General features: G+C 38.0%; 1 protein-coding gene across 1 annotated transcript; it reads left to right on the top strand.

Annotated features, from left to right (window-relative positions):
- Positions 1 to 1,847: 1,847 nt before the first annotated feature.
- epsti1 (epithelial stromal interaction 1) lies at positions 1,848 to 15,944 on the top strand. Its single transcript, XM_066706636.1, has 11 exons — positions 1,848 to 2,123; positions 4,833 to 4,891; positions 5,456 to 5,539; positions 6,776 to 6,849; positions 7,238 to 7,321; positions 7,465 to 7,538; positions 10,582 to 10,666; positions 12,940 to 13,023; positions 13,386 to 13,459; positions 13,952 to 14,118; positions 15,378 to 15,944. Exons 1-11 carry the CDS (start codon positions 1,948 to 1,950, stop codon positions 15,503 to 15,505), a joined length of 1,089 nt encoding a protein of 362 aa, XP_066562733.1. The 5' UTR covers positions 1,848 to 1,947; the 3' UTR covers positions 15,506 to 15,944.
- The last annotated feature ends 11,989 nt before the right edge of the window (positions 15,945 to 27,933 follow it).

Below are 27,933 nucleotides of genomic sequence, written 5' to 3'. Positions count from 1 at the left end.
TCTTTCTTTCTTTCTTTCTTTCTTTTTACTTAAGAAAGCCAAAAACAAGAATCAAGTTGGCAACCCACCTCATAATCTTTGTATTTGTTTTATAGAGCATCTAAAATGAATACTGTGACACATAAAAACAAACACCCTGGGATTTTCAATAAATCTTTTTTTATTGGAACATCTGTTCTTTTTTTCATGGAGAAAATGAGCCCAGGCTTTCCAACAGTGCCCTGATAAAGTGATGGTTTTTACAACATACCAACAATTATACTTACTTACAATTGAATAAAATATGTTATTAAGGGACTCAAAAATGTTGTTATTGTCTAACAGTAGAGTGTATGATGACACTCAACTCAATGACAGCTACATCAAGTGTATCAGCATGAACATAAAGTTGCGGATGCTGAGGTACCATTCAGGCCCCTCATTTCAACAGAAGAAAAAAAGGTACCTTCCCAAATAAGAAGGCACAGCTTCACCAAAAGTCCATACCATTTTGAAAGTAAAGTGTACATTTCATCATGAATGTACACTCACCTAAAGGATTATTAGGAACACCTGTTCAATTTCTCATTAATGCAATTATCTAACCAACCAATCACATGGCAGTTGCTTCAATGCATTTAGGGGTGAGGTCCTGGTCAAGACAATCTCCTGAACTCCAAACTGAATGTCTGAATGGGAAAGAAAGGTGATTTAAGCAATTTTGAGCGTGGCATGGTTGTTGGTGCCAGACGGGCCGGTCTGAGTATTTCACAATCTGCTCAGTTACTGGGATTTTCACGCACAACCATTTCTAGGGTTTACAAAGAATGGTGTGAAAAGGGAAAAACATCCAGTATGCGGCAGTCCTGTGGGCGAAAATGCCTTGTTGATGCTAGAGGTCAGAGGAGAATGGGCCGACTGATTCAAGCTGATAGAAGAGCAACTTTGACTGAAATAACCACTCGTTACAACCGAGGTATGCAGCAAAGCATTTGTGAAGCCACAACACGTACAACCTTGAGGCGGATGGGCTACAACAGCAGAAGACCCCACCGGGTACCACTCATCTCCACTACAAATAGGAAAAAGAGGCTACAATTTGCACAAGCTCACCAAAATTGGACAGTTGAAGACTGGAAAAATGTTGCCTGGTCTGATGAGTCTCGAATTCTGTTGAGACATTCAGATGGTAGAGTCAGAATTTGGCGTAAACAGAATGAGAACATGGATCCATCATGCCTTGTTACCACTGTGCAGGCTGGTGGTGGTGGTGTAATGGTGTGGGGGATGTTTTCTTGGCACATTTAGGCCCCTTAGTGCCAATTGGGCATCGTTTAAATGCCACGGCCTACCTGAGCATTGTTTCTGACCATGTCCATCCCTTTATGACCACCATGTACCCATCCTCTGATGGCTACTTCCAGCAGGATAATGCACCATGTCACAAAGGTCGAATCATTTCAAATTGGTTTCTTGAACATGACAATGAGTTCACTGTACTAAACTGGCCCCCACAGTCACCAGATCTCAACCCAATAGAGCATCTTTGGGATGTGGTGGAACGGGAGCTTCGTGCCCTGGATGTGCATCCCACAAATCTCCATCAACTGCAAGATGCTATCCTATCAATATGGGCCAACATTTCTAAAGAATGCTTTCAGCACCTTGTTGAATCAATGCCACGTAGAATTAAGGCAGTTCTGAAGGCAAAAGGGGGTCAAACACAGTATTAGTATGCTGTTCCTAATAATCCTTTAGGTGAGTGTATACTTATAATGAATATCATGTTGTACAATGTGTGTTTGCTTGTTTGCTTTCGTCATATGGTATAGTATTGGCACAAACCCCATTTCCTGGAGTCTTACTTGACCACAGATATCAGGGAGACATCGTCATTAGTTGGTTTACTAGACTCCAGTCTGACAGCAAACGAGCTTCAGCACCAGTGCACCTGCTTCACTTGTCAACATGGACACACACAGGGGACGCAGATCCATCAACCAGAATAACTTCACACAGAGCAGAAAGTATCCTGGAAACAACGACATGAATTTGGCTGAAAATAACGAGGATCAAATCGCATACCAGGACAACCCGACGGCAGAACAACAGCCGCCTTCACCAAACCCCCAGCAGGCTCAGTAGTAAGTGACATTACAGAGGTTTATGTCCCTTACATCACCTGTCTGTGATGCTTGTTGTATACAATATTAGGTTTGTAATAGAATTGAAATAAAAACAACACAAGCCAAATACTTGTTTGTTTTTTTAAAAATAGCAAAGCAATCATTCATACAAAAAACAAATTTAAGGCAATATAACATTTTATAAACAGTGGTATTCGATGGCTTTTTCGCTTTAAAATGTATTATTTAAAGTTGTTTTTAATACGTTTATTGTTATCCTATGTTTGGTGTGAGTTTCGGTTTCATTTCTCTGTTATGCATTCGTTGTGTCACTGACACTGAAGGGGAGGGATTTGTCATTTATGGTAAAATCGCGTTCATGTAGCGCAGATGTCCGCAGCTGTGCGTGTCTGCGCTGATCCGCCAATGGGATCGGTGGAATTCTGCAGATCTGCGCAGAACTGCGGAGATATGCGCTGCACGAACGCAACCTAATGTCTAGTGCCAAGTGTTACGTTGACATCGGGGCTCACCGTGCAACACATCATATCGTCTCGGTAAATCTGGGATTACCCGAGTAGGCACACCTTTTACCTTTTCATGAACAGCTTGCTGGCTAAAGGTAACAGCGTGAAACACAATACAATGCATAACATATCTTGACTGATTGAAATCAAACATACACAGCATATTAAACTATATCATAAACTAATACCATTCTGACTAGCTGCTCTTCTACTAAGAATCTGCTTGTACAGTATAAATAAGAGTAAGGGAAGCTACAGTTTTAGTTATATTTAGTTAGGCTATACACTCACCTAAAGGATTATTAGGAACACCATACTAATACTGTGTTTGACCCCCTTTCGCCTTCAGAACTGCCTTAATTCTACGTGGCATTGATTCAACAAGGTGCTGAAAGCATTCTTTAGAAATGTTGGCCCATATTGATAGGATAGCATCTTGCAGTTGATGGAGATTTGTGGGATGCACATCCAGGGCACGAAGCTCCCGTTCCATCACATCCCAAAGATGCTCTATTGGGTTGAGATCTGGTGACTGTGGGGGCCAGTTTAGTACAGTGAACTCATTGTCATGTTCAAGAAACCAATTTGAAATGATTCGACCTTTGTGACATGGTGCATTATCCTGCTGGAAGTAGCCATCAGAGGATGGGTACATGGTGGTCATAAAGGGATGGACATGGTCAGAAACAATGCTCAGGTAGGCCGTGGCATTTAAACGATGCCCAATTGGCACTAAGGGGCCTAAAGTGTGCCAAGAAAACATCCCCCACACCATTACACCACCACCACCAGCCTGCACAGTGGTAACAAGGCATGATGGATCCATGTTCTCATTCTGTTTACGCCAAATTCTGACTCTACCATCTGAATGTCTCAACAGAATTCGAGACTCATCAGACCAGGCAACATTTTTCCAGTCTTCAACTGTCCAATTTTGGTGAACTTGTGCAAATTGTAGCCTCTTTTTCCTATTTGTAATGGAGATGAGTGGTACCCGGTGGGGTCTTCTGCTGTTGTAGCCCATCCGCCTCAAGGTTGTACGTGTTGTGGCTTCACAAATGCTTTGCTGCATACCTCGGTTGTAACGAGTGGTTATTTCAGTCAAAGTTGCTCTTCTATCAGCTTGAATCAGTCGGCCCATTCTCCTCTGACCTCTAGCATCAACAAGGCATTTTCACAGGACTGCCGCATACTGGATGTTTTTCCCTTTTCACACCATTCTTTGTAAACCCTAGAAATGGTTGTGCGTGAAAATCCCAGTAACTGAGCAGATTGTGAAATACTCAGACCGGCCCGTCTGGCACCAACAACCATGCCACGCTCAAAATTGCTTAAATCACCTTTCTTTCCCATTCAGACATTCAGTTTGGAGTTCAGGAGATTGTCTTGACCAGGACCACACCCCTAAATGCATTGAAGCAACTGCCATGTGATTGGTTGGTTAGATAATTGCATTAATGAGAAATTGAACAGGTGTTCCTAATAATCCTTTAGGTGAGTGTATATTCCCATTCATTACTCAGGATGCAGCTTAAATGTGATTGAAAACTTAGCAATCTTCAGTACAGGTAAAACACATCTTTAGGGTTATGGTATCATAAACCCTTACCTTTATCCAAGTTAAACAAACAAACACAAATGTTAACTTTGAGTTTGAGAATAATAGCTTAAGAGGAGCTTCTGTCATTTTCAAGTTCATACATGAATTAATCAAAAATACAGTTTCTACAAGCATATACAAGTATTTAAAAACAGTTAAAACAGAACAAAATCTAAATAAGCAAAGTAAGACTGAAAGTATTAGAAATACATACAAAACAAATGTTCAGTTTTCTTTAAAATCCAAAAGCACATTCATAAGCACAGTATGCCAATTAAATAAGCATGGATAATGGCATGATTACTTTAATAATTGTTTTAATTTTATAGTGTAAAGCAAGTGTACTTTCATAAAAATTCCCAAACACAACAGTAATTATATTCAGTGGGCATTTCCCTGGCTTGTGTCGCTAAAATATGTTTTGTAAGCTTCATTAAACACATTGGGCTCTACAGAAAGCTTACTTTGCTTTTGGCACAAGGTCTAAAGGCATGGTCTTTAGCAATACAAGTTTGTGAGCATTTAAAACACCATATTTGAATGCAAATGTAATGTCTTAAAACACAAAACACATAAAATGAATATACTTTCTTCATTCAGCATGGGAGGATATTCCATGATAGCGCCCAATGAATCAAGGAGGAGTAAATTGCAGACAAGTAAGTCATTTCAAGATTGTGATTATACATTTTATGTAAATGGAATATTCTCCAATCCAGATTTTTTTTTTTTTTTCATGATTTAATTGTTACCAGGAGGTGAAAAATAAAAATGGAGAACTGTGTAATCCAACTGTTACTCAGAAACAAAACCATGAAAGAAAAGCAAAGGTTAAAGACTAATACATTACTGTATTCACCATCACCACTGAATAATTTGAACCCCTTAAGTCATAATATAGTGCATCCAGAAAGTATTCACAGCGCTTCACTTGTTCCACATTTTGTTATGTTACAGCCTTATTCCAAAATGGATTCAATTAATTATTTTCCTCAAAATTCTACAAACAATACCCCATAATGACAATGTGAAAGAAGTTTGAAATCTTTGCAAATTTATTAAAAATAAAAAACAAAAAAAGCACATGTACATAAGTATTCACAGCCTTTGCTCAATACTTTGTTGAAGCACCTTTAGCACCAATTACAGCCTTAAGTCTTTTTGAGTATGATGCTGGACATGGTAGTGCTACTTCCAGCTAATGTGTTTATTTCTGAATGTAGTGGCAAAGAAGGAAGAGGAGGATCTGAAGAGATGGAAAGAAATTAACAGACCTGGTCCCCTCAACCTGCCTCCAACACAGCTAGGTATATTTTACACAGAAAGGAGACTGCTATAAGTGGGGAAAGGGGACATCTTCTCATTTCATAATTGATGTATTTGTCTGACATATTTGACATGAGCTTGCCAAGAGATGTGCTAAGAGTAGGACAAGAAGGGATCAGGGGTAACACACAGATAGCTGGCAGAGGAGGAGGAGAAAGGTCTGAGGAGAAGGATGTAAGAATAGCGTGTATTTTTGATAGGTTTGCAGTGATGCAGAGCTTGCAGAAGGAGCTGGGTAAGAGACAGACATTCGTGAACAGATTATAGCTGTTGTAGCCTGTCTGATATTCTCTCTGGTTAGTCATGGAAATGTCACATCTTATACCCGTTGAACAACACTCCTTTTAGCTTAAGACGGCCACCATGGTTTTGGTGAGAAGTTACAGAAAAAACACAGAGACTTTACTTACACTCTCCAACCGACATATGAAAGCATATGAAACACATAACTTTAGAAACCGCGATTGCTGGCCTTGTGAATATCATCAGCTTAGCAGTAGCAAGGGAAATAAGAGAACCACGAAATGAGGTAGAGAAAGAAATAGAAGGGGCCCCAGCATTGATCTCTGGGGAATGCCTACAGAGAGAGCATGAGGTAACGGGATACAAAAGAGGAGGGTGCTGTGGTCAGCCGTGTCAAGTATGAATTAGGATATAGGCGAGTGAAGCAACGCAGGCAGTGAGAAGAAAGCTAGTGACAGAGAGTTGAGGGTTTTTTGTGATGGATATGGGATGAGAAATGGTCTCGTAAGGAGCTTTCGGTAATGAAAGCGGACAGCTGGTGATTAACCGCTCACGGACCAGTTTGCTGAGAGAAAAAGGAAATACAAAGATGGCAAGACAGTACATAGAAAGAGAGTTGTGGAAAGAGGAGGCGCTTCTTTCAGAGCAGTGGTTATGTGAACCTCTATTAAACTATGAAAGAAGGTCGCTGCATACTAGACAGCTGTGGTAGATAGAGGCAGGGAAGCATTTGTGCTAATCTAGAAGAGAGGAGTGAGTATTGGATCCAAGGCATATTTAAGGGGCTTATTATCCAGAAGGAAGAATCAGAGGTTCTGCATTAAATGGATGGGGGTGGGAGATCTGTATCAACACCTCTTCAATTATTACTTTTGGAAGAATGGCATTCTTGCTGCCTGTTCTTCTCTGAATAATATCTGCATCTTGTATAGCCTGCTTTTTCTGTGTGTTTTAATTTCGGAATTTATGTGTAGGTGGAGCAGTATCAATTGAAGAGGCCAGACAAAAGCAAATGCTGGGTTTGCGACAATCCAAGTACCAGAGAAAGGTAAGTTGGGTTTGGATCAGAATTATCTGAGTTTAGGAGTAATACATGAGTTTGTTATCCATGTTTTGAATCTCCTTGTTGAATGTAATACTCCCTTCTCCTCAACTTTTCCTTTCTGGCCTTGAAAAACACATGGCATTATGAAATAAAACAGTTTTTCAGCAACACAATCAAAGTAATGGCACTGCTCTTAATAATGATAGGCCTCTTTAAAAAAAATATTGATGTATTAATTGAAGAATGAGAAATATGAAAACCCGTAAGAATATATCAATTTCATAATTTGGTCGGAATTTCAATGTATTTGCATTCTTCTGAATATACTGTGGGGTTTGAGAAGTGCTAAAATTAAAGTCACATTAATTCATTTTTGTGGTGTTTTTGGAAGCTGAAACAAGAGGAGTTTGAGAGAAAGAGGAAAGAAGCAGAAGAAGCAGAGATTCAGAAGAAAAAGGATATGCAGCGAGAAAAGGTCAGGGAATACTGTCTAATCAGACTCTGTTCTTATGTCTGTGATAAATAGTAAATACAAGCCGTATCAAATTTATTTTGTATTGATTCTGGAATATAGTCTACTTTTTATGATCTCAACATTTTAACATTGATTGATTATAGGCAATCAAGCTTCAAGAAATGAAACAAAAACAAGAGATGGAAAGAAGACAAAAACTCCAGTATGACCATAATGTGTAAGTAGATGCAAGCTGCATGGTATGATTGGTAGGAAAGTATCAGATGTTCTGATCTACATTTTCTTCTAATCTGTATTGCTTGTTGCCACAAAAAAAATCCAAGATCATCTGCAGTGAAACATATATCAAAGCTTTTCATAATCAAAATGGAAAATAAGGTTCCACAAGGTACCTCATGGATGTACAGGGCCTATAGAAAGTCTCCACCTCCTTTAATTTATACCTTTTGTCACCTCAGAGCCTGGAATTAAGATGCAGTGAAATAGTAGTTTTCTTCATTTATCTACATATCCTACCCCACAACTCCCAAGTTAAAAAAATATTCTAGAAAACTAGATAAAATAAAAACTGTAATAGCTTGGTTGGATAAATGTCAACCCCCCTTGTAATAACAATCCAAAATTACAGTACTGTGCAAAAGTTTTAGGCAGGTGTGAAAAAATGCTGTAAAGTAAGAATGCTTTCAAAAATAGACATGTTAATAGATTATATTTATCAAGTGAGTGGACAGAAGAAAAATCTACATCAAATCCATATTTGGTGTGACCACCCTTTGCCTTCAAAACAGCATCAATTCTTCTAGGTACACTTGAACACAGTTTTTGAAGGAACTCGGCAGAGAGGTTGGCCCAAACATCTTGGAGAACTAACCCCAGTTCTTCTGTGGATTTAGGCAGCCTCAGTTGCTTCTCTCTCTTCATGTAATCCCAGACAGACTTGATGATGTTGAGATCAGGGCTCTGTGGAGCCATACCATCACTTTCAGGACACCTTGTTCTTCTTTACACTGAAGATAGTTCTTAATGACTGTCGCTGTATGTTTGGGGTCGTTGTCATGCTGCAGAAAAAAATTGGGGCCAATCAAATGCCTCCCTGATGGTATTGCATGATGGATAAGTATCTGCCTGTACTTCACAGCTTTGAGGAGACCATTCATTCTGACCAAATCCATTTGCAGAAATGCAGACCCAAACATGCAAGGAACCTCCACCATGCTTCACTGTTGCCTGCAGACACTCATTCGTGTACCGCTCTCCAGCCCTTCAGTGAACAAACTGGCTTCTGCTACAGCCAAATATTTCACATTTTGACTCATCAGTCCAGAGCACCTGCTGCCATTTTTCTGCACCCCAGTTCCTGTGTTTTCGTGCATAGTTGAGTCGCTTGGCCTTGTTGCCACGTCGGAGGTATGGCTTTTTGGCCACAAGTCTTCCATGAAGGCCACTTCTGACCAGACTTCTCCGGACAGTAGATGGGTGTACCAGGGTCCCATGGTTTTCTGCCAATTCTGAGCTGATGGCACTGCTGGACATCTTCCGATTGTGAAGGGAAGTAAGCATGATGTGTCTTTCATCTGCTGCAGTAAGATTCCTTGGCTGACCACTGTGTCTACAGTCCTCAACGTTGCCCGTTTCTTTGTGCTTTTTCAAAAGAGCTTGGACAGCACATCTGGAAAGCCCTGTCTGCCTTGACATTTCTGCCTGGGAGAGACCTTGTTCATGCAGTATAACTACCTTGTGTCTTGCTGCTGTGCTCAGTCTTGCCATGGTGTATGACTTTTGACAATAAACTTCAGCAACCTCACCTTGTTAGCTGAGTTTGGCTGTTCCTCACCCAGTTTTATTCCTCCTACACAACTGTTTCTGTTTCAGTTAATGATTGTGTTTCAACCTACATATTGAATTGATGATCATCATTTGATTAGCATAATTTGGTATAATTGTTTAATCATACACCTGACTATATTCCTACAAAATCCCTGACTTTGTGCAAGTGTACCTGCCTAAAATCTTTACACAGTACTGTAGCTCAGATGTAAGCAGTCACACTCAAAATCACACACCAAGTTAAGTGGACTCCACCTGTTCTACATTGTAGTGATTCACATGAGTTCAGGATAAATTCAGCAATTCCTGTGGGTTCCCTCTGCTGGGTAGTGCATTTCAAAGCAAATAATCAACCATGAGTACCAAGGAGCTTTCAAAAGAACTCTAGGACAAAGTTGTTGAAAGAAAAAAATATGAAAGGCCTTGAATATCCCTTGGAACCTGGTCAAGACCCTGCCTAGATCAGGCCATCCCTCCAAACTGGATGACTAAGCAAGAAGGAGATGGAACAGAGAGGTTACCAATAGGTCAGTGGTAACTTTGCAAGAGCTACAGGCTTTTGTGACCAAGACAGGTCAAAGTGTGACAACAATGTCCCAAGCACTTTACTAATCTGGCCTGTGAATCCAATTTGAAGTATGCAAGAAAACCACTCAGTAATGCAGTAATACAGTGCACTCACTAAGCGGTCCAAGTGTCCTGGTTCACTCCATTTTCAAAGTGAGGTTCGCTGTCTAGGAATCTAGACCCACCCATGTAGAGAGTGTTAGCCAGCTGCTCACTGCAAAACACTGAAGACATATTGTGGTCAGCCATGCGTGGATTCATTTTAAAATTACTGAAGCTGTTCTGCATTGCGCTGTCCAAACAAATGCTTTGTTAAAGTTTAACAACATGTATCCCTGAATATCCCTTGGCAGTAAAATACTGTCTATTTTATAGTATACTTCTCATTCTCTGTTAAGCCATTTGTTGACAATATAGAGATGAGAATTCATATTTCAAGAGCTGTGGGTGGGTGGGTGGGTGGTAACACATCAAAATGAATTTAGCACAGCCTTCTTGATACAGGATGAGTACCTATGCATACAAATGAAGAACTTTGAACTCCTTTAGCAAGATCGAAAACAAGATGAAATTGACCCCTTACAGGTACAATGTTGCTCACAATCACACAAGAAGCAAATGTGCATCAGAATATTATGAACACTAGCATTAATTATCTGCAGAGGCTGTGAAAGGGTCAATAAAACAAAATAATGCCAAAATAGAAACTTGCTTGGTTGTCAAAAGAATAAGGAAAGAAAAAGCAATATCCTCTCATTCTTAGAAATAAGTATCCTGTTTGTGGACTATCCCTAATCATCTGTGGACAGTTTAATACCCAATGCAGAATATTCATTTCAATGCTGTAATGTTTTTATTTCCTGCAGGACAACACACCAGTTTCTTCAAAGGATAGAAACATCCAACTCAGCTCAAACGGCAAAGCACAGCTCTCCGCCAGTGTCATCTTGGGTAAAGACACAGCCAGATAATACATTCCGTATTTCTCAGGACTGGTTTCTAAGCCGAGCTGCATAGTTGCGGCCATGAGGTTACAGCCTGAGGAACCAGACTAATTCACACCGATTGATAGATCTTTGATATATATTTTCTGAATAAACAATCTCTGTTTTTAAGCTTTTAACACAACATGTTATACTGTATCTTAGTGGTTCAGTTTACAGTCTACACTGTAGAGAGTATTATGTTGATGATGACATTTTTCAAATATAAATATACAAGATTTTATTTCATTTCATGACAGAGAGAGGGTGGTTGTGTTGTTTTACATCTGTATGGAGCCGGGGCACTCAGAGGTCAAGGGATTGTCTGAAGTTCACTCTGAGTTAGCTGCTTGGTTAAGTTATTGCATGTTAGTTGAAAGCGTGGGAAAGTCAGTGCTTCAAAGCTGGAAGTAATTACCAACAGCAGAACCTGGAGAAATGGTCAGTTCAGCTGTTGAGAGAGTGAGCTTTCTTGTCAGGCTACCTGGTTGATCCTGCCAGTAGCATATGCTTGTTTTGAAGATCACACAAGGCCGGTACTGTAAAACTCCGATTGCCACATAAAACCAGCTCATAAATGAAATTATAACAATATGCTTGAAATACAGATGCAGGTTAATGTGACCCTCGCAGTTCAGTGTCTAAATTTTATGCCTCAATTAAATCCAATCTCAACCCACTCAATCCCAAACCAGTGCTTGAAAGCAACTTTCCAATGGTTAGACGCACTAACCTCTAGTCAACAGAAATGTGCCATCAGGAATTAGGGATGGAATTTGTCGATGACTGGTACGTCCAAATATATGTGTAATGTGTAACCGAACAGCACAGCCCTCATGATCTAGATGGCGAAATACATTCAGTGAAATCCTTACATTGCACCGTACATAGAGATAAACAGTAGCGATTAAATATACCAGTTTTTGTTGGATTCCTGCGGTGTGTTTAGCAGTATACCAGTATAGTTTAAGAACCCAATACAACTCCATAATAATGCAGGAATCATAGTTTTGGCAACTGTTGCCTCACTAAATTTTCCTTTGGTGGGCAAGCCGTGAGGCTGCAGAGGGCAGACTGAAGAGACCAAGAAAAGCATGAAAACAGGCAGCAATCTTGTAAAAAGTACATTATGTGGCATCTGATAACATACTTAAAATTGCATGCACAGCTTCTGTGGTCAACTGTAAAAAAAAAAAAAAAATTTGTGGCTTTCCACACTGTTGTGCAACTCCAAATCCACTAATTTAAATCACGTAAAACCTGAATTTAGCATAGACTGACAATGCATGTGAGGGGGACCTTTAGTCTAAAAGTTAGTTTTACAATGTAGAGGACAGGAATTCAGTTATTCCTTTTGCATAGTTCATGACAGGATTACTTGCAATGGCCAAGTCATTTCAATCTTATTAACAAGACTATTGACACAGTTATACCGTAGTACCTTTATTTTATAACCCGTCCTGGAATTTGTCAATAATTAATTATAATAATAATTACAACAACATACAGTGGGAAAACAAGTATGCATTGGTATTCATTGATATTAGAGAGAGTCAAGTCTTCAGGAATGCTTTTTTCACCATGGGTAGGAATACCTTTGGCTTCATTAATTTGCACTTCTCAAGAATAGTACATATTTTTGAGGCTTTGAAGTGTCTCTATAAATACAAGCTATATATTTTATTTCTTTGTTTTGCTAGGCTGAATGAATAAAACAATAATATTTTGAATGGAATTTTATGCTGTGACTCTTACAAGAAGTGTGTTACCAACAAAACCCTTTCCTTATCTCCACCATGGAAACATGTCCTCTTAATTGTTTTTCACTGTGTAAGTTGGATGGCCTCCAGCTCTGATTAGGAAAATGATCGAAACTAAATATTGTGTGCTTGGCAATCAGCTTTAATGCTGAAAGTCTTGATCTTTATGTGGTTTTTGGAATGCTGAGCTCCGTTATTGTTTTAGGATCGTTCCATAAGGCAAATTCAGTTATTCCATGTCCTCTGTTTGTGTGGAGAATCCCTTACAGTCTGTGTATTTTTCCCCTTGCTATCTTGACATTTTTACATATCTGTAGGGAGTCTGTTTATCTTCCATTATGTTGGTGCTGTACTCCGCAAAAGCAAATAACTGTTTCTAGATATTGTAAATGTTACTAACAGCACAGAACACACAGACATATGACAGTATTTCTGTATTGTCTCTGTCCAAGTTTAACCATTTTCTTGCTCTGGTCCACAGGCTAAAGTGCATGCTTACAGAGAAGCTCAAAAAGAGGAGGAAGAAGCCCAGCTGACACAAAAGAAAGAAGAGCAAAGGACTAAGGTAGGAATGACTATCAAGATAAATGAAAGATAGGCAAGAATTGGATATATTCTAATTAAATTCACTCCTACATATAATTTAGTGTAAGTGGCTAAATCCCATTCTTCAGAAGTATCATTCCAAAAAAACTGCATATAAAGTTAAAATCCAAAGAAAACAATGTGTATGTTGAAATCTCATTAGTCCTAAAGCCCCCTCTTCCCTTTTCTTGAAAGTGTCAAATGAAAGCTGTAGAGTAATCTCAATTAACATTTCTTTGACAACCCAACAAGAGCAAGTATCATTGGACATCAGCAGGATATATCCACTGACCATATATGACACATTTGAGATAAAACTGCTGATGCCCCTTTTTTTCACAGAGCAAACTCTTGGAGGAAAAGCAAAAAAGAGAAGAAGAAGAAAGAAAGAGAGAACTCCAAAGTGACCACAGGCAGTAATGTGTCTTTAATTTCACCTGCTATATTTAAATATCTCACGTTATCACAACACACATGATATATCAGATGGGTATACATTTAGATATGTTTTGTTAGTTTCACTAGTTGTCACATGAGGAATATACAGCTCACAGAGTAGCTTCTAGGTGCGGAATAACCATTTCAATATATTTGTCACAATTGATTTTGCTGTCGTACAAAGCGTGGATTTGAATATCTTTAGGCACTTCTGTGAAAGCTGAATAGAGGTGATAAAGGCTTCATATTGTCTCACACATTATTTTTTAAGTTACAAGAGGATCTGATCAACTATTATGCCATTGTCTCTGGCCAATTAGCAAAGGGAATGCAGTGGTTGTAATTTAAAGACAGGTGTTTGTACTGTGTTTGAGACAAGTTATCTGTTATAATAAGGCAACAGAGATGCCGATATATTACTCAACTACTAGGGAGTTTGTTACATTGCTGTGCTTTATTTTTAATTTTAGGGTTAACGCAGCCTTCTTGGATCGGATTCAAGGAAATGTACAGTCAGGTAGGAAGGAGCTTGTCTTTCCTGTTGGTGTGGCTGAAGGAAGAGCCCCATGTGCCAGTGCCCCACAGGATGCCCCTACATCCCCAGGGCCCGGCCTGGATTGGAATGAAGGAGAAGGGGGTCAGTAAGATGGTATTCAATTTGTCAAGAATAGAAAGCCAATCTCATTTGTCTGGTAATCACATTTGTTTAGTCTGTTTTATATGAAAACCCCCTCTAACTGTTACCACAGTACATTCACTCAGAAGCAGTCAGCTGAGTTCATAATCCAGCTCAGGTTCATGTTACTTCCATTCTTCAGCATCAGCACATGTTTGTATTGAATCTGATAGTGCTTTTCTCAAAGGACAGAAATTGTTTTCACAAATCTTCCAGAATCCTCCCTGCTTGTTATTGTAAAATAGCAAATTCATACACTTGATTGTCAACGGAGGAAGTGAGCTGATTCATTTGTTGAGAATAAGATGAATGGCTTAATGAGTGACAGTTGGAATTGAGTTTTAATGTAAACTATAAGGAACACAAATGCTTTACCTGGTTCCAAATCATATAAATGTGGCACCAGAAAAAGAATTAAAGATAAAATTTCCTCCAACTAAATGTAGTGTTCTTGTTATGGTAGTGTACCAACTGATTCAATTTTGAATCAAGATTGGCCTAAATCCAAACCTAAAATGTACCATATGTTAAACATCGCCTGCTTTTACTTTGTGAATAGGTAGTTTTCTAATGAAAAACGTTCCCCATACATTTTCTTAATGTTTATCAAATGCTATTCAATACAGTAAATACCATACTCATGAGTGGGATTAGACTTTGGTGCATTGTCATGTCTCGTTTTCAATTGTTAACTATGCTTTGAGTTTGTAGAACAATTTACGTGACACAAATCCATGGTTTATGGAGGTCCTTGTATACCCAGTCCCAGCTTGTCTCTGACCTCCTATAAAGACATGCAATACATTTCACAAACACCGCCATTCAGGCAGACAGAATTATATTGGGTAACTATTTGTCAAATACGGACCTCAGGTTTCACTTCTGACTTTGACTGATGTCAAGCTGTACCTTTGAAAAAGACCCTACACTGAAAAGGGTAGGAAAATTGAATATACATAGCTGAACCTGGCATTTTCCCCCTCTTAAGTTGGGGGATGATTCCATTACCACTGAAGTACAATGAGTGGGGCCTACAGCAAGACGTGGTGCAAGTGGGCCTAAAAGATTAAAATAATAATAATAATAATAATAATAATAATAATAATAATAATAACAAAATAATAAATTCGTATTTCTGGTACTTAGGGAAGGTGTGTCCAGAACTTCAATTTCTAGGACCAAAACACATTAATTATTGAATTTGTTTGTCTTTATTGCAGGTCATGACCTTGAATGGACAGTGATGAAGCTTCTCAATAGGTTTCCAATGTATGAACGGACTTTCATAGAGGACATAGTGACTCAGTGCAATGGAGATTACAACCAAGTCTGCAGCCTACTTCAGTAACAAAACAAATCCTGTAATTGTCTGTTACTCCTGTAACACAGTTGAGTGAAAATATTAGCAATGGGATGGGGGTGTAGCTCAGCTAGTGAAAGCTCTTGCTATGCTTGGTTGGTGAATACATAATTACCATGTTTATTTTAATTTCATTTTGGTTTGTGACTAAACCCATAAATAACTGAATCATTAGTCAAATAGATGTAATTAATCATAAATATAATAAACCTGTGAACTGGAAAAAGTTATCTTTCTAAAATGACATCATGTCTGGTCTTATAGTTGATGTTAATAAAGTTAATAATCTATTGTTATATGTAATATAAACTCTAGTTAGCTGTCCTATAAATGTGGCTTCTCTCTGTGTGGTATAAAGATAAGTGAATATAAAGTGGTATAAAGTGAAATGAGAAATAAATTATGGCAAACCTTAATTTAAACCTTGGCCTTTGCTTAACTGTTTTTTTTTTCTATCATGTCTGAGGTGTTGAGGTGATCCTTAACACAACTGAAAGGGATATTTCTTTAGTTCAATATCTGTAGCTATGTTGTGCTAATGCATATCCTAGAATTGGGACTGCTAGATTAGGTGTTTGCAAACTTGCTTGATCTATAAGGAAACAAAATAGTAGTTTTTGTTTTTGTAGTTAACAGCTCCAAAGGAAAAATATTAGGTTTATTTATGCATTTCTTATCTATTCAGAGTGGTCAAGAATACTGTACTCAATATTTTCATGACTGATATATGTTTGACTGATTTTCTTATTTTCCCAACATTACCAAACTGTGTATGTAGTATTGTCAGAGCTACTAAGTAAGATTTGCTTCCTCTATGTAACTATGAGTACACTACTAGGATTTGAGGGCATGTTTATTAACCTATTCCTGCTTTTTGATATGATAGACACCTGCTTTAAAATCTGACCATGACCAAACAGAAAACCACACTAATATATCTGGCGACATATCTTTTGTATGGGCCGACAGTGGTTTAGAAATGCAGCCAACAACATGAAAACATCATGGCAGCATGACTCACACCTGCATTGTGTTAAATAAGAAGCAGGGGGGAGGGGATCACTTTACAAAAACAATATTGTTTTTTTATTTAAAAACAAACACAAATATAAAAGGATTTTGTCTTCTTTGGCGATAAGATTAATTTCAGCAATGTAAAGTTGATCTGTGGTTTGTGCTGATTGAAGTTATGTGGGTGTGCAGTTCTCCAGACTCTTTCCTTAGGATGTCGATGGAAAAAATAATTCGGTTTAAGGGAGTTTTGCTGGCTGCATATTTTACATACATAAATAAATATGTGCAATGTATAAAACCACAGTTAAATTATATCATATGTTTAGAAGTTTATATTCCGTATGGATATGCATCTCTGTCTGTATATGGTATAATACTAATTATGTTTTAAACAATGATTGGGAACATTTTCCCCCTCCTTGTAAATTAATGTGTTCTTCATTTTGTTGTCTCATGTAGGAGGATACTTACATTTTTTTTAACCAAAGTTGATTAGTTTTGTGATATGTTATATCTCAGTATGTGACTTTGTTTCTGAAAATGAAAATTGTTGTTATAAAGAAATATAAGGGAAATACATAACTCATATTGACATTTTTAATCATTCAAAATACATTGTATTTTTCCAGTGAAATTCAGATGGAAAATGTGTATCCAAAAGTCAGTGGCACCATGGCAAAACAATGACTAGAGGATACATTCAAGATCAATGATATAGGTCACATTGGCCAACATTGTCTTTTCCCCATTCAAAGACAACCACTGACTAAAAAAAAAAAAACTGGCCTCACCTCAGTCATTTAAAACATCTCAGTTATTTTAAGTTGTTATGCGGACCGTGCTGTGTTTACACATTCAATCTGTCCAAATGCTAGATGTAAGTCCAGATGTTCTTAGTTGTCTCATCAGTTTGAATCTGCTTGCCACAGCAAAACGTCTGTAACACGTTAATAAAAGAAAAATAAAGTAAAAATACTTCTGATCTTTTTATAGATATCCTGTAGAATTCTAAATTCATTATTCTAAAACAATTGAAGTGTGAATCAGATGTAATAACGAGGAAACTGAAAAGGAAAAACCTTGTTTCGTCCAACGTTTGTGGTAGGAAACTGCAGGTGGGCATGGTATTTAAATTTATACCGCAAATCAAATAAATTCAGTCATCACTTCCCGACGTCTCAGAATTTCCCAGAGCTTAAAAGTTTATGTAATATGCGTACAAGGCCTGGAACAATTTCTAGACTCTTTTCAGACATCTGTGTAGACCAAAAGAATCTTCACTAGTTCTAGTTCACTAGAATCTTGGAGTTCGTTCATCCTCCTGTTAGATCACTGACATTAAATCATCCCTGCAGTAACATATATACAGACAACAGACCCAGCGCGACAAGAAAACGAATTGCAAACATTAACATCTTATTTATAACATTTTGTTTTTGTCCATGTGAATGAATATGTAAGTTAGTTTATTCCTAGCTCTCACTGAACAAAATATTTAGTGAATATTATGACCGATTTCTGTCACTGTAGAATAATATACCACAGCCCTTTATGCTCTTACCTGTAAGTCTGATGATTTTAAGACTAGGAGGTTATTCTCAATAAATAGGCAAGTCCAGGATTGTTTATAAAGGATGATGAATATAAAACAAAAATAGCCATCAGTGCCCTTTAATAAAATAGTTGCTATCCTGTCCTTAATTACTTGCATTCTATGCTCTGTACTCTAGTGCAATGTCTAACTATCACACAGTATTAGATAGTATTAGATAGATAGTATAGGATGTCTCCTTTGGACAGAGAGTGAACTCCAAAATTAGTTATTGACTCAGCAGTACAGAGGGGATTTCTGCTTCCTAAAAATTAGGTCACAAGCACCATTGTTTGCATGTTTCTGAAGATTTTCACGAATACAAGCCTCTTTCGAAAACCTTTTACGGAAGAATTATATGAAATAGGGTGATACTAAAACATGAGTAACACACTTTTTCTGTCTATTATCAAACAAAAACAAAAAAAAAGCACCGGAGGAAAACGAATACTGTAGCTTCAGTGAGACATGTTATAGAATACTAACGATTAAAAATATTAACATTAAAGAGATGTTGGCCAGCTGGAACTCTTAACAAAAAACGTTCTTTTCATAGTACACTACAGCTAATCATTTGAAGAGTGTAAGTGATATGACTTCAGGTTACACTTCTTGAAACATGTTTACGTTTGTTAAAAGGGAAGGATTTTTCAGGACAACTCAGAACCTTAAACTGAACTCCAGAAAAATGTCACTCACAAGGCTGTTACACCAAGTGCCTCCTCAGAAAACCACATCTGAATCACAGTGCTTCCGAAGAAAAATAGGTTCCACCAGAGAGGCCCATGGCGGCACGCCTCTGCATCATACAAACAGCGGTAGATCATTTTCTTCTTTCATCTTTATTTTTGCAAAAATCCATAAGAATCCTTCTGTCTCTGAGCGATGAGGAAAATATTAAAGTCGACTAGGCCTTCCAGCACTCTGTGTCTCACACAATAACCAAGCATTACACAAAGTGGTCACTGGCAGGGTTGAAAACTACTGAGTATTGTTGTGGTTTACTCAGCTTACCACTTCTTTCTATGAGAGGACGCATATATGCTTCATAAATTGAAAGAAGATACCTGGATAGCTAGACAATATACTAAGTCCAATCGATTAAGGTGGTACCTAACAATATCTCACTGATTGTTGACTATTTCTAATATGACACCTTAAATCGCAGTCGTTTCTAATTAATCCTCAAACATGGGAGAGTTTTTCAATTTTAACTGCAGTGAAACTTGCACAAACAGCGCCTGTGCATTATAGTGGGCTATAGAACTTAACCCTTATTAACACTTGTTTTCACACTGTTGACAAATGTGTTCAACCTCTACCAGCAACCTAAACTGGCCTAACACCTCAAACCTGAAGTGTCAAAGCAAAATGCTCTGATTCAGGATTGGGAAACCATCATTTGCAAGACGAAGAAAGTAGAAGCGATCAGGGTTAAAAAAGTATTTCGACTCACTGTAAACTATATTAGTTTCGGTTTCCTGTCAGTCTTAAAAGAGTAGTTACATCAAACGATATTTGGTTTCTTCTTGGTTAATTGTAGTGCTTATTTGTTTTGGTGTTAATGAAACTCTTTTCAGGTTTCGAACATCCACGAGTTCCTGTTTCAAACACGATAGCTCTAAGGTCAATGGAATAAACTCTGAACACTTCAGTTTTTTTACTTTACAACATATTGCATTGGCATTGTGTGGCATTCATAGCCCTGGCAGACTAACTGAAAGCACTGGGAAATAGACTAGACAGCAATCAATGGGAAAACTGTACACCCTGTATTGATTGTAGAGGACATTACTTGCAATTGGCTTTTTCAGTTGCATTACCTTCCTGACCTGATAAGACCTGCCTTTTCATATACAAAAAGAGATGCTAACTTATTCCACTGCCTCCTTGACTTGACAGCACTAATTATGGCAGGTTATGTTTTTTTTCTAGGTTTTCACATTGACCATACTCCACTAAGAGCTGGCCTGGATCCAGTCTGAAGTCATTTTGCATGGGACCTGCACAGCTGCAAGACTATAATAATATTTGGTTTCTCTGGTCTGGCTGGAAGACAAACCAAAGGCTGGGACATGAAATATTATTGTATCGACAGTGACTTTCTACCAATCTCTGCTGATCTTAGTTCCTGCTGTCCTCTTAGGCCGTTCGCTAGTCTGTGGTAATGAATATTAAACTACACTCCCCAGACTTCGGGGACCAAGACCTGAACAATGTGATGCAACAGTGACCAAGCTTTGTCCTATTCCCTTTATAGCAGAAATTGAACTCCCTCACCGAGGTTAATTTGAATCAACAGGGCACCGCCACCAATTTACCAGTTTATCTCATGTAGTACACAGCCAACATTGTGGCGTTGTTCCGTGTAAAACAAAGACTGCTTCTCTTTCAGTAATTAGTTATTCAAAACAGGAGAGTCAATTAAAGACATTTGCTTCTAAATCCAATGTGTTAATTCATGAGATTCTTCTAGGAATCTTTTAAAATGTATATTTTGGCAATGACAGCTTTAATCCATTGCAGGTGTAGGTATTACTTTTGGTACAGCATTATTCTGGCTTTTATTGTACTACATCTTTGCAGCATCACTGAATCACACAGGTGATTGTCTTGAATAGTTATTGTAAAGATACAGCTTTCAAAACTATCATTAAATAAGTAATATAAGTGTATATATATATATATATATATATATATATATATATATATATATATATATATATATGACATATATAAAACACAAACACAGCTCTGCAGAAGGGTCAGGTAGGAGGACTGGTACTTTAAGAAATACTACAATATCTCATGTTTACCAAATAGCTCAACTACAGTTGTTCTCTCTCAAATGACAGCCAGGGAAGGGTACTGTTACAAGGAAGTGGAACATTTTAAAAACAAGGAAAGCAAGAATAATACAAACAGTTACAATGAACCCAAAAAAGGGTCAACTTGGTTTTCAAAAAGCATTCCATAATATAAACTCTGTAACTTTATTTAGAAATTACATAGGACAGAGCCCTGACCATTCTGTGGTCTCCTGTCTAAGTAATATCCTCAATGATGCGTCTGAACTCACAACAGTTTTGCAATTTATCCAAAATGCAATCTATCCAGGAGCCTTTGGGAGGCCTATCTGCCTTTGGAAACAATCATGCCAGTTTCACAATAAAACATTTAGCGTAAAGGCATATTTAAAGCAATTGTGGTAGGATAATAAAAACAAAATAAAACAAACAAACAAAACAAAACAGTCAGTCTCTGGGCAGGCATATCAGAAGATACAATATAATCCTAAATACATGATCATTATAATATCCTAAGGAGCAACGGTCACTTTTTAAAGTTTAAGGTCTATTTACTATGCAGTGTTTGTAATATATATATATATATATATATATATATATATATATATATACAGTTTAGAACCATTCCAATAGTAGATTTATTGCACTTCCCAATAAGAGAAAGTGCTATAGATAAAGATTTGAAACTCAGCAAATGGTCATTGCTTTATGTACTATGCATCCTAAAGATCCTGGGTTATAGATGTTAACTGCTGCTGGGGGCCCGATAAACGGCTCTCAGATTCCAAATATAGGAGACCAGTCATGGCAGGTATGGTCACAAGCTGATCGTGTGGATCTGAGAGACTACTCAAGGCATGCACACTATTATTGCTTATCTTTCATCATTTGATTGCATGATGTTCATGTTCTTTAATTTGATAATTGTTTTCCTATTTTCTTGAAAATATTTCACATGAAAGAAAATATGAAGGTATAAAGTGTTCATTTTTTACATTTGTCTTCTTTTTTACATTTACATTTCTTTATTTGTGTTTGTTGTTTTGTGGCCTATAGTATTAACATTATATATTTTTTTAGATTTGAAATAATGCTTCTGGCAGACGTCTGGGTTTAAATTGTCTTGTTCTTGTGTTTACTTTAAGATCTTTTCTACACTCAGCATTTTCCTTTATGTTACATTGCTTTGAATGATTTCAGAAGTTTAACTGTTATATATACACTCACCTAAAGGATTATTAGGAACACCTGTTCAATTTCTCATTAATGCAATTATCTAACCAACCAATCACATGGCAGTTGCTTCAATGCATTTAGGGGTGTGGTCCTGGTCAAGACAATCTCCTGAACTCCAAACTGAATGTCTGAATGGGAAAGAAAGGTGATTTAAGCAATTTTGAGCGTGGCATGGTTGTTGGTGCCAGACGGGCCGGTCTGAGTATTTCACAATCTGCTCAGTTACTGGGATTTTCACGCACAACCATTTCTAGGGTTTACAAAGAATGGTGTGAAAAGGGAAAAACATCCAGTATGCGGCAGTCCTGTGGGCGAAAATGCCTTGTTGATGCTAGAGGTCAGAGGAGAATGGGCCGACTGATTCAAGCTGATAGAAGAGCAACTTTGACTGAAATAACCACTCGTTACAACCGAGGTATGCAGCAAAGCATTTGTGAAGCCACAACACGCACAACCTTGAGGCGGATGGGCTACAACAGCAGAAGACCCCACAGGGTACCACTCATCTCCACTAAAAATAGGAAAAAGAGGCTACAATTTGCACAAGCTCACCAAAATTGGACAGTTGAAGACTGGAAAAATGTTGCCTGGTCTGATGAGTCTCGATTTCTGTTGAGACATTCAGATGGTAGAGTCAGAATTTGGCGTAAACAGAATGAGAACATGGATCCATCATGCCTTGTTACCACTGTGCAGGCTGGTGGAGGTGGTGTAATGGTGTGGGGGATGTTTTCTTGGCACACTTTAGGCCCCTTAGTGCCAATTGGGCATCGTTTAAATGCCACGGCCTACCTGAGCATTGTTTCTGACCATGTCCATCCCTTTATGACCACCATGTACCCATCCTCTGATGGCTACTTCCAGCAGGATAATGCACCATGTCACAAAGGTCGAATCATTTCAAATTGGTTTCTTGAACATGACAATGAGTTCACTGTACTAAACTGGCCCCCACAGTCACCAGATCTCAACCCAATAGAGCATCTTTGGGATGTGGTGGAACGGGAGCTTCATTCCCTGGATGTGCATCCCACAAATCTCCATCAACTGCAAGATGCTATCCTATCAATATGGGCCAACATTTCTAAAGAATGCTTTCAGCACCTTGTTGAATCAATGCCACGTAGAATTAAGGCAGTTCTGAAGGCGAAAGGGGGTCAAACACAGTATTAGTATGGTGTTCCTAATAATCCTTTAGGTGAGTGTATATATATATATATATATATATATATATATATATATATATATATATATATATATATTATAAAATCGTTTAAAAATGCCTCGGTTTGTTCAGGGTGTCATGCCCTGTGATCAAAGCCCCTTAATTAAAACATAAGCTATAATATCATGTTGCATCAGCTATGCCTAAACAATATTATTTTTTTCAAAAATATTTACATAGAAGAGACATATATGCATGCAGAGACTTTACTTCAAGGAAAACTCCTGAGTCATGTATTTTCTTCTTTTCAATGGTCCTCACTAAGATAATATTGGTGTAAGTGGTTGTAAGTTACAAAAAACATATGCTCAATTAAAGCAGTTGACAGAAAAATAATATAATAGGCCAACAAATTACCAATTAAATATCCACAAAGAGTTACTTTTCATGAAAAACAAGACAAATAAAGTGTTGCATAAATGTTCCAGATTACAATGGCAAAGTTGAGTGCAACTGCACGTCAAACGAATCTATTTCACCTCTTTTTTTAATACCACATGCTTAAAACACATCCTCCTCAAAATGAAATACATGCATACATCTGTCATTCAATGGGAAATTCAGTAACCCTACAAAGGTGGCAGATAAGCGGTAAAGAGATCGAGAAAGGTTTCAGAGAGGGCTGACTCAGTTTTTCTGCCTCGCCTTACTCTCTGAAAAATAATTCCATGATTTGTAGCAAAGTTTGCACATTCTGCGGTGAAATTTATTTATGTATTTCTTGTTATTGGAGCCATTTGCCTTTTGCCATCATCAAGGTCAGGACATCATGCTCTACAATGCTCGAGCTCACCACAACATTTCACAACATGATAGCTTTTTGTGAAAGTCAAACTTTGTTTTTTCACAGCTTTCACTAGCTTTTCACAGCTATTAGTTACACCATATTTGTTTATTGTATTTTTTTCACCTTCATGAAAAAGGGTTCTTAAAATAAACAAAACCTTGCTAATCTGGTGTAGAAATTAGGGACTTGAATGCATTTAAAGTTTTCAACAACTACCGTAAATAATATATATTTAAAGGTAGTGGACAAAAAATGTAAACACCAATGTAAAATCAGTTAATAGGGCATTGGGCCACCACATGCAGCCTGTATGTGCCGTGACATAGATTCTACCAGCATCTGGATGGATGTGGCACCATTCTTCCACAAGCAAGTCAATCACCTCATGCTTGGTTGATGGAGGTGGAAAACGCCGTCTCAGGTGTCATTCCAGAATACACCATAAATGAATGATTGGGTTCAGATCTGGTGACTGAGAAGGCCATGATATACAGATAATATCACTGTCATGCTCATCAATCCATTAGGCGACCACACACGTTCTGTGGATGGGGGCATTGTCATCCTGGAAGACACCGCTCTTGGCAGGAAAGAAATGCTGCAACATGGGGTGAAGATGATCACTCAGTACCAAGTAGCGATTAGCAGTGACCTTTCCTTCTAAGGGAATGACTGCACCCAAACCATGACAGGAAAATGCTTCCACTGCATTACAGAAGTCAGTGCACTGTTGCAACCGAGCACTCAGGGCCACAGAGTTCTTAGGTTGGCACCAAATTTGCACTTGTCCGTCCGTAGAGAACATAGTGAAATATGATTCATCTGACAATATCACATTTCTCCACTTCTAGCAGTCCATTGCCAGTGCACTTTGAACCAGTGGATTGCGAAAACATACTTTCCAGGAATGGTTTGTGCACCCAACTATGATATCCTGCACTGTGGCGTTCTCGGCAGACTGTTACATAAATAAACTGGCTGCTCACTCCCCAAGCTGAAATCTGCAGTCCAATGATCTGCAGTGGCTCATTTGTTTTGCCTTGCACTTCAAATTAATGCACGGATATCATGACCCTGAAGAATGTGCCTCTACCCATTGTTGCCCTTTGCTGATGATGTCGTTCCCCTGGAGTTCCATGCCAACATCACCTCAGACACTGTTGCTTGTGAAACATCAGCAAGTTGAGCTGCCTTGGTCACTGAAGCTCCTGCCAAAGGCGCCCCAAACAAGTCACTGAGGTCTCCTCTTGTAGTCATGCTAGCCATAATTATAGGCTACCAGCAGGCCTGTCCAGCATTTTTAAATGTGACCCTAAGCATGCTGGGATGTCATTTGCTTAATTAACGCATAAGCCACACTTGTGTAGAAACCCATGCTTTCACTATAGTTGGTGTCCCTCATTTACCCAGGTGTTTGTCTACTGCATGTTGCTTCAATATAAGAAAAGCAAAACCACAACAAAATAGATATTGTATGAATATATATATATATATATATATATATATATATATATATATATATATGCACAAATACTGCTGAATGTCTACCCAGTGAGTTCATTGGCATGCATCCTACTTTCTCTGGTTGTTATACAAATTAAATCAGTGACTTTTTGAATTATCTAAATTAAACAAGATATAACATGGAAAGTTTGCATGTGCTTTACATCTGGTTTGCAATTGCGCACCCCACCTCAAAAACAAGAGGATTATTATCACTGCTTCTCCTGGAAAATGTTGTCATGTCTGTCTGTAAGTCTGCCTCCAGATTCCTCAAGTAATTATCTAAGCCATAGGATTAATATCTAATAATTCTTTCAGATGCATTTCCTTTGCAAGTCTAAACCACATGTAGCATTCACGCAAGACAACAATTGAAAGAATCCCTGATTGGTTATATAATCCAGGGCGTCCCTTTCTGATCATCTGACACAGAATGGTAGACATTTGTTTCCTAGCTGGCTGCAAATTACAAGGCGAGGCTTATTATCAATCAGTTAGAAAATCCTCTCAGTGCACTCACGATATCCTATGGCCCGAGGGGGAAGGGACTTCGGCAGTCCAGCGCTTTTCTGTGGGATACTTTCCATAAACTTGCTGTTCCCTGTGGTCTTACCATTGTCTATTGGATGGTGCCACACAGAATTAGTATTTCCTGGAAACAATGACCTTCATCAATTAAAGATTGTTTTCCAAGCATAAAACCATTCCCACCATCAGCGTTTCACCTCCACCCTGAACTGCAACCAGTTTTGTAATGTGTTCCATATACACAATGCTGTTTCAAATAAAATGTGGTGTAGCAGGCACCTAAACCTAAACACTGTTTACCCTTTCTTTTACCACTGGTTAATTTGTTTGGCCGCCAGGGAGGTAACAGGCCACCAGTTTGCTGCCATTAACCCCCTGCTGGTTCTCCATTTCAAAACCATCAATTGTACATATATTTTAGTAATGGTTTTAATTTTATAGAACAATGCTGCCTGCCCCAGTGAAAGGAGTTTAAATGATGTAATACAACAAGCAGGTGGATCTCTTTTCTGGATCCACCTCACCTCATTATGCTTTTAAAAGCCCCTCTTTAGGGTCTTCATAGTTATGCTTAATATAAGAACTACAGTATAGGTCATCAGCTGCATATCAAAGAGGAGGCTTCCACCCCCATACATATTGAATGTATGGTTTACTATATCAGACATAGAAGCCAATGTCCATATTGAAATAAGCTGTGTATAGAATTTCTTTGTACAGGAAATGCAAAATAAATGGTGCCTATTGTATTTGGAAATCAAAAAACAAAATCTTCCTAGAGATCCAGAGATCCAAACATTTGTCCTACATTATTCAATTATCCATTTCTAATACAGACCAACTGTCAGCTTCTTTAATGTATGCAAATACAATTCAGAAGTCTGATTTATCACAGTATTAAACTAATCTGTGTTTATGTAAGACCTCCCTTTTACAGTCCACACAGATTTCTCCTGACAGCTTCCGATATCACAGGAAAGCCCCTGTTTTTCTCTTGTGCATGTTTTCAATTTGGTGACCTTTCAAAACAATGTTGACGTCTTGCACAATGAAAAAGCCTTTCAATGCAGAACATATAAACAGCCCTTGCCTGCTTTGTTTTTCATGCCACGATATTGTACAGACTACAATTTTAGAACCACTGTTAAAACATGAAACACGGTGATATCTAAATAAATCAGTGTTATGTCTTGGCATCCTATTTACTGCCCCGAGATTTTATTTCACACACTCTGAAATATTGATAAACTTGCCAAATAACTATGGAAAACATTTAATCATCTCTAAACAAATGACAATGGGTTATGGGAATACTGGTAATAAAATTGTACATAAGAAAATCAAATTAAGCAAACAACATATATTGCATTTTAGGACAAAACGTTTCAAAACAATGGCATGTATGGTTGTCTTGTATTTGAAAAACAAAAGGTTAATTTAATTGTAGACACTAAACAATCATTCGCAATCAGCCTGAATAAAAGCATTTGGATTCAAATTATTGCAGATCAAGAAAAAGTTTCAATCATAATTGTAAAATCAACTAGTCCTGCTGATCTGAAGTAACCATTAATTAATGAAAGTAATAATGAATAACTCAATAATTCATGTCTATGGATAGATGTCTACCTGTGTTGTGTAGTCCTCACTAAATGCATCTGTTCAGTAATGCAACTTGTTTCCTAACATACAGATTTTTCTCAGTCTAAACTGAAATGACATTTG

Source organism: Amia ocellicauda, chromosome 6 (genome assembly GCF_036373705.1).
Source record: "Amia ocellicauda isolate fAmiCal2 chromosome 6, fAmiCal2.hap1, whole genome shotgun sequence".
NCBI lineage: Eukaryota > Metazoa > Chordata > Actinopteri > Amiiformes > Amiidae > Amia > Amia ocellicauda.
Note: the sequence above shows the minus strand (reverse complement) of the source record. Positions and strands in the feature narration are given on the sequence as shown.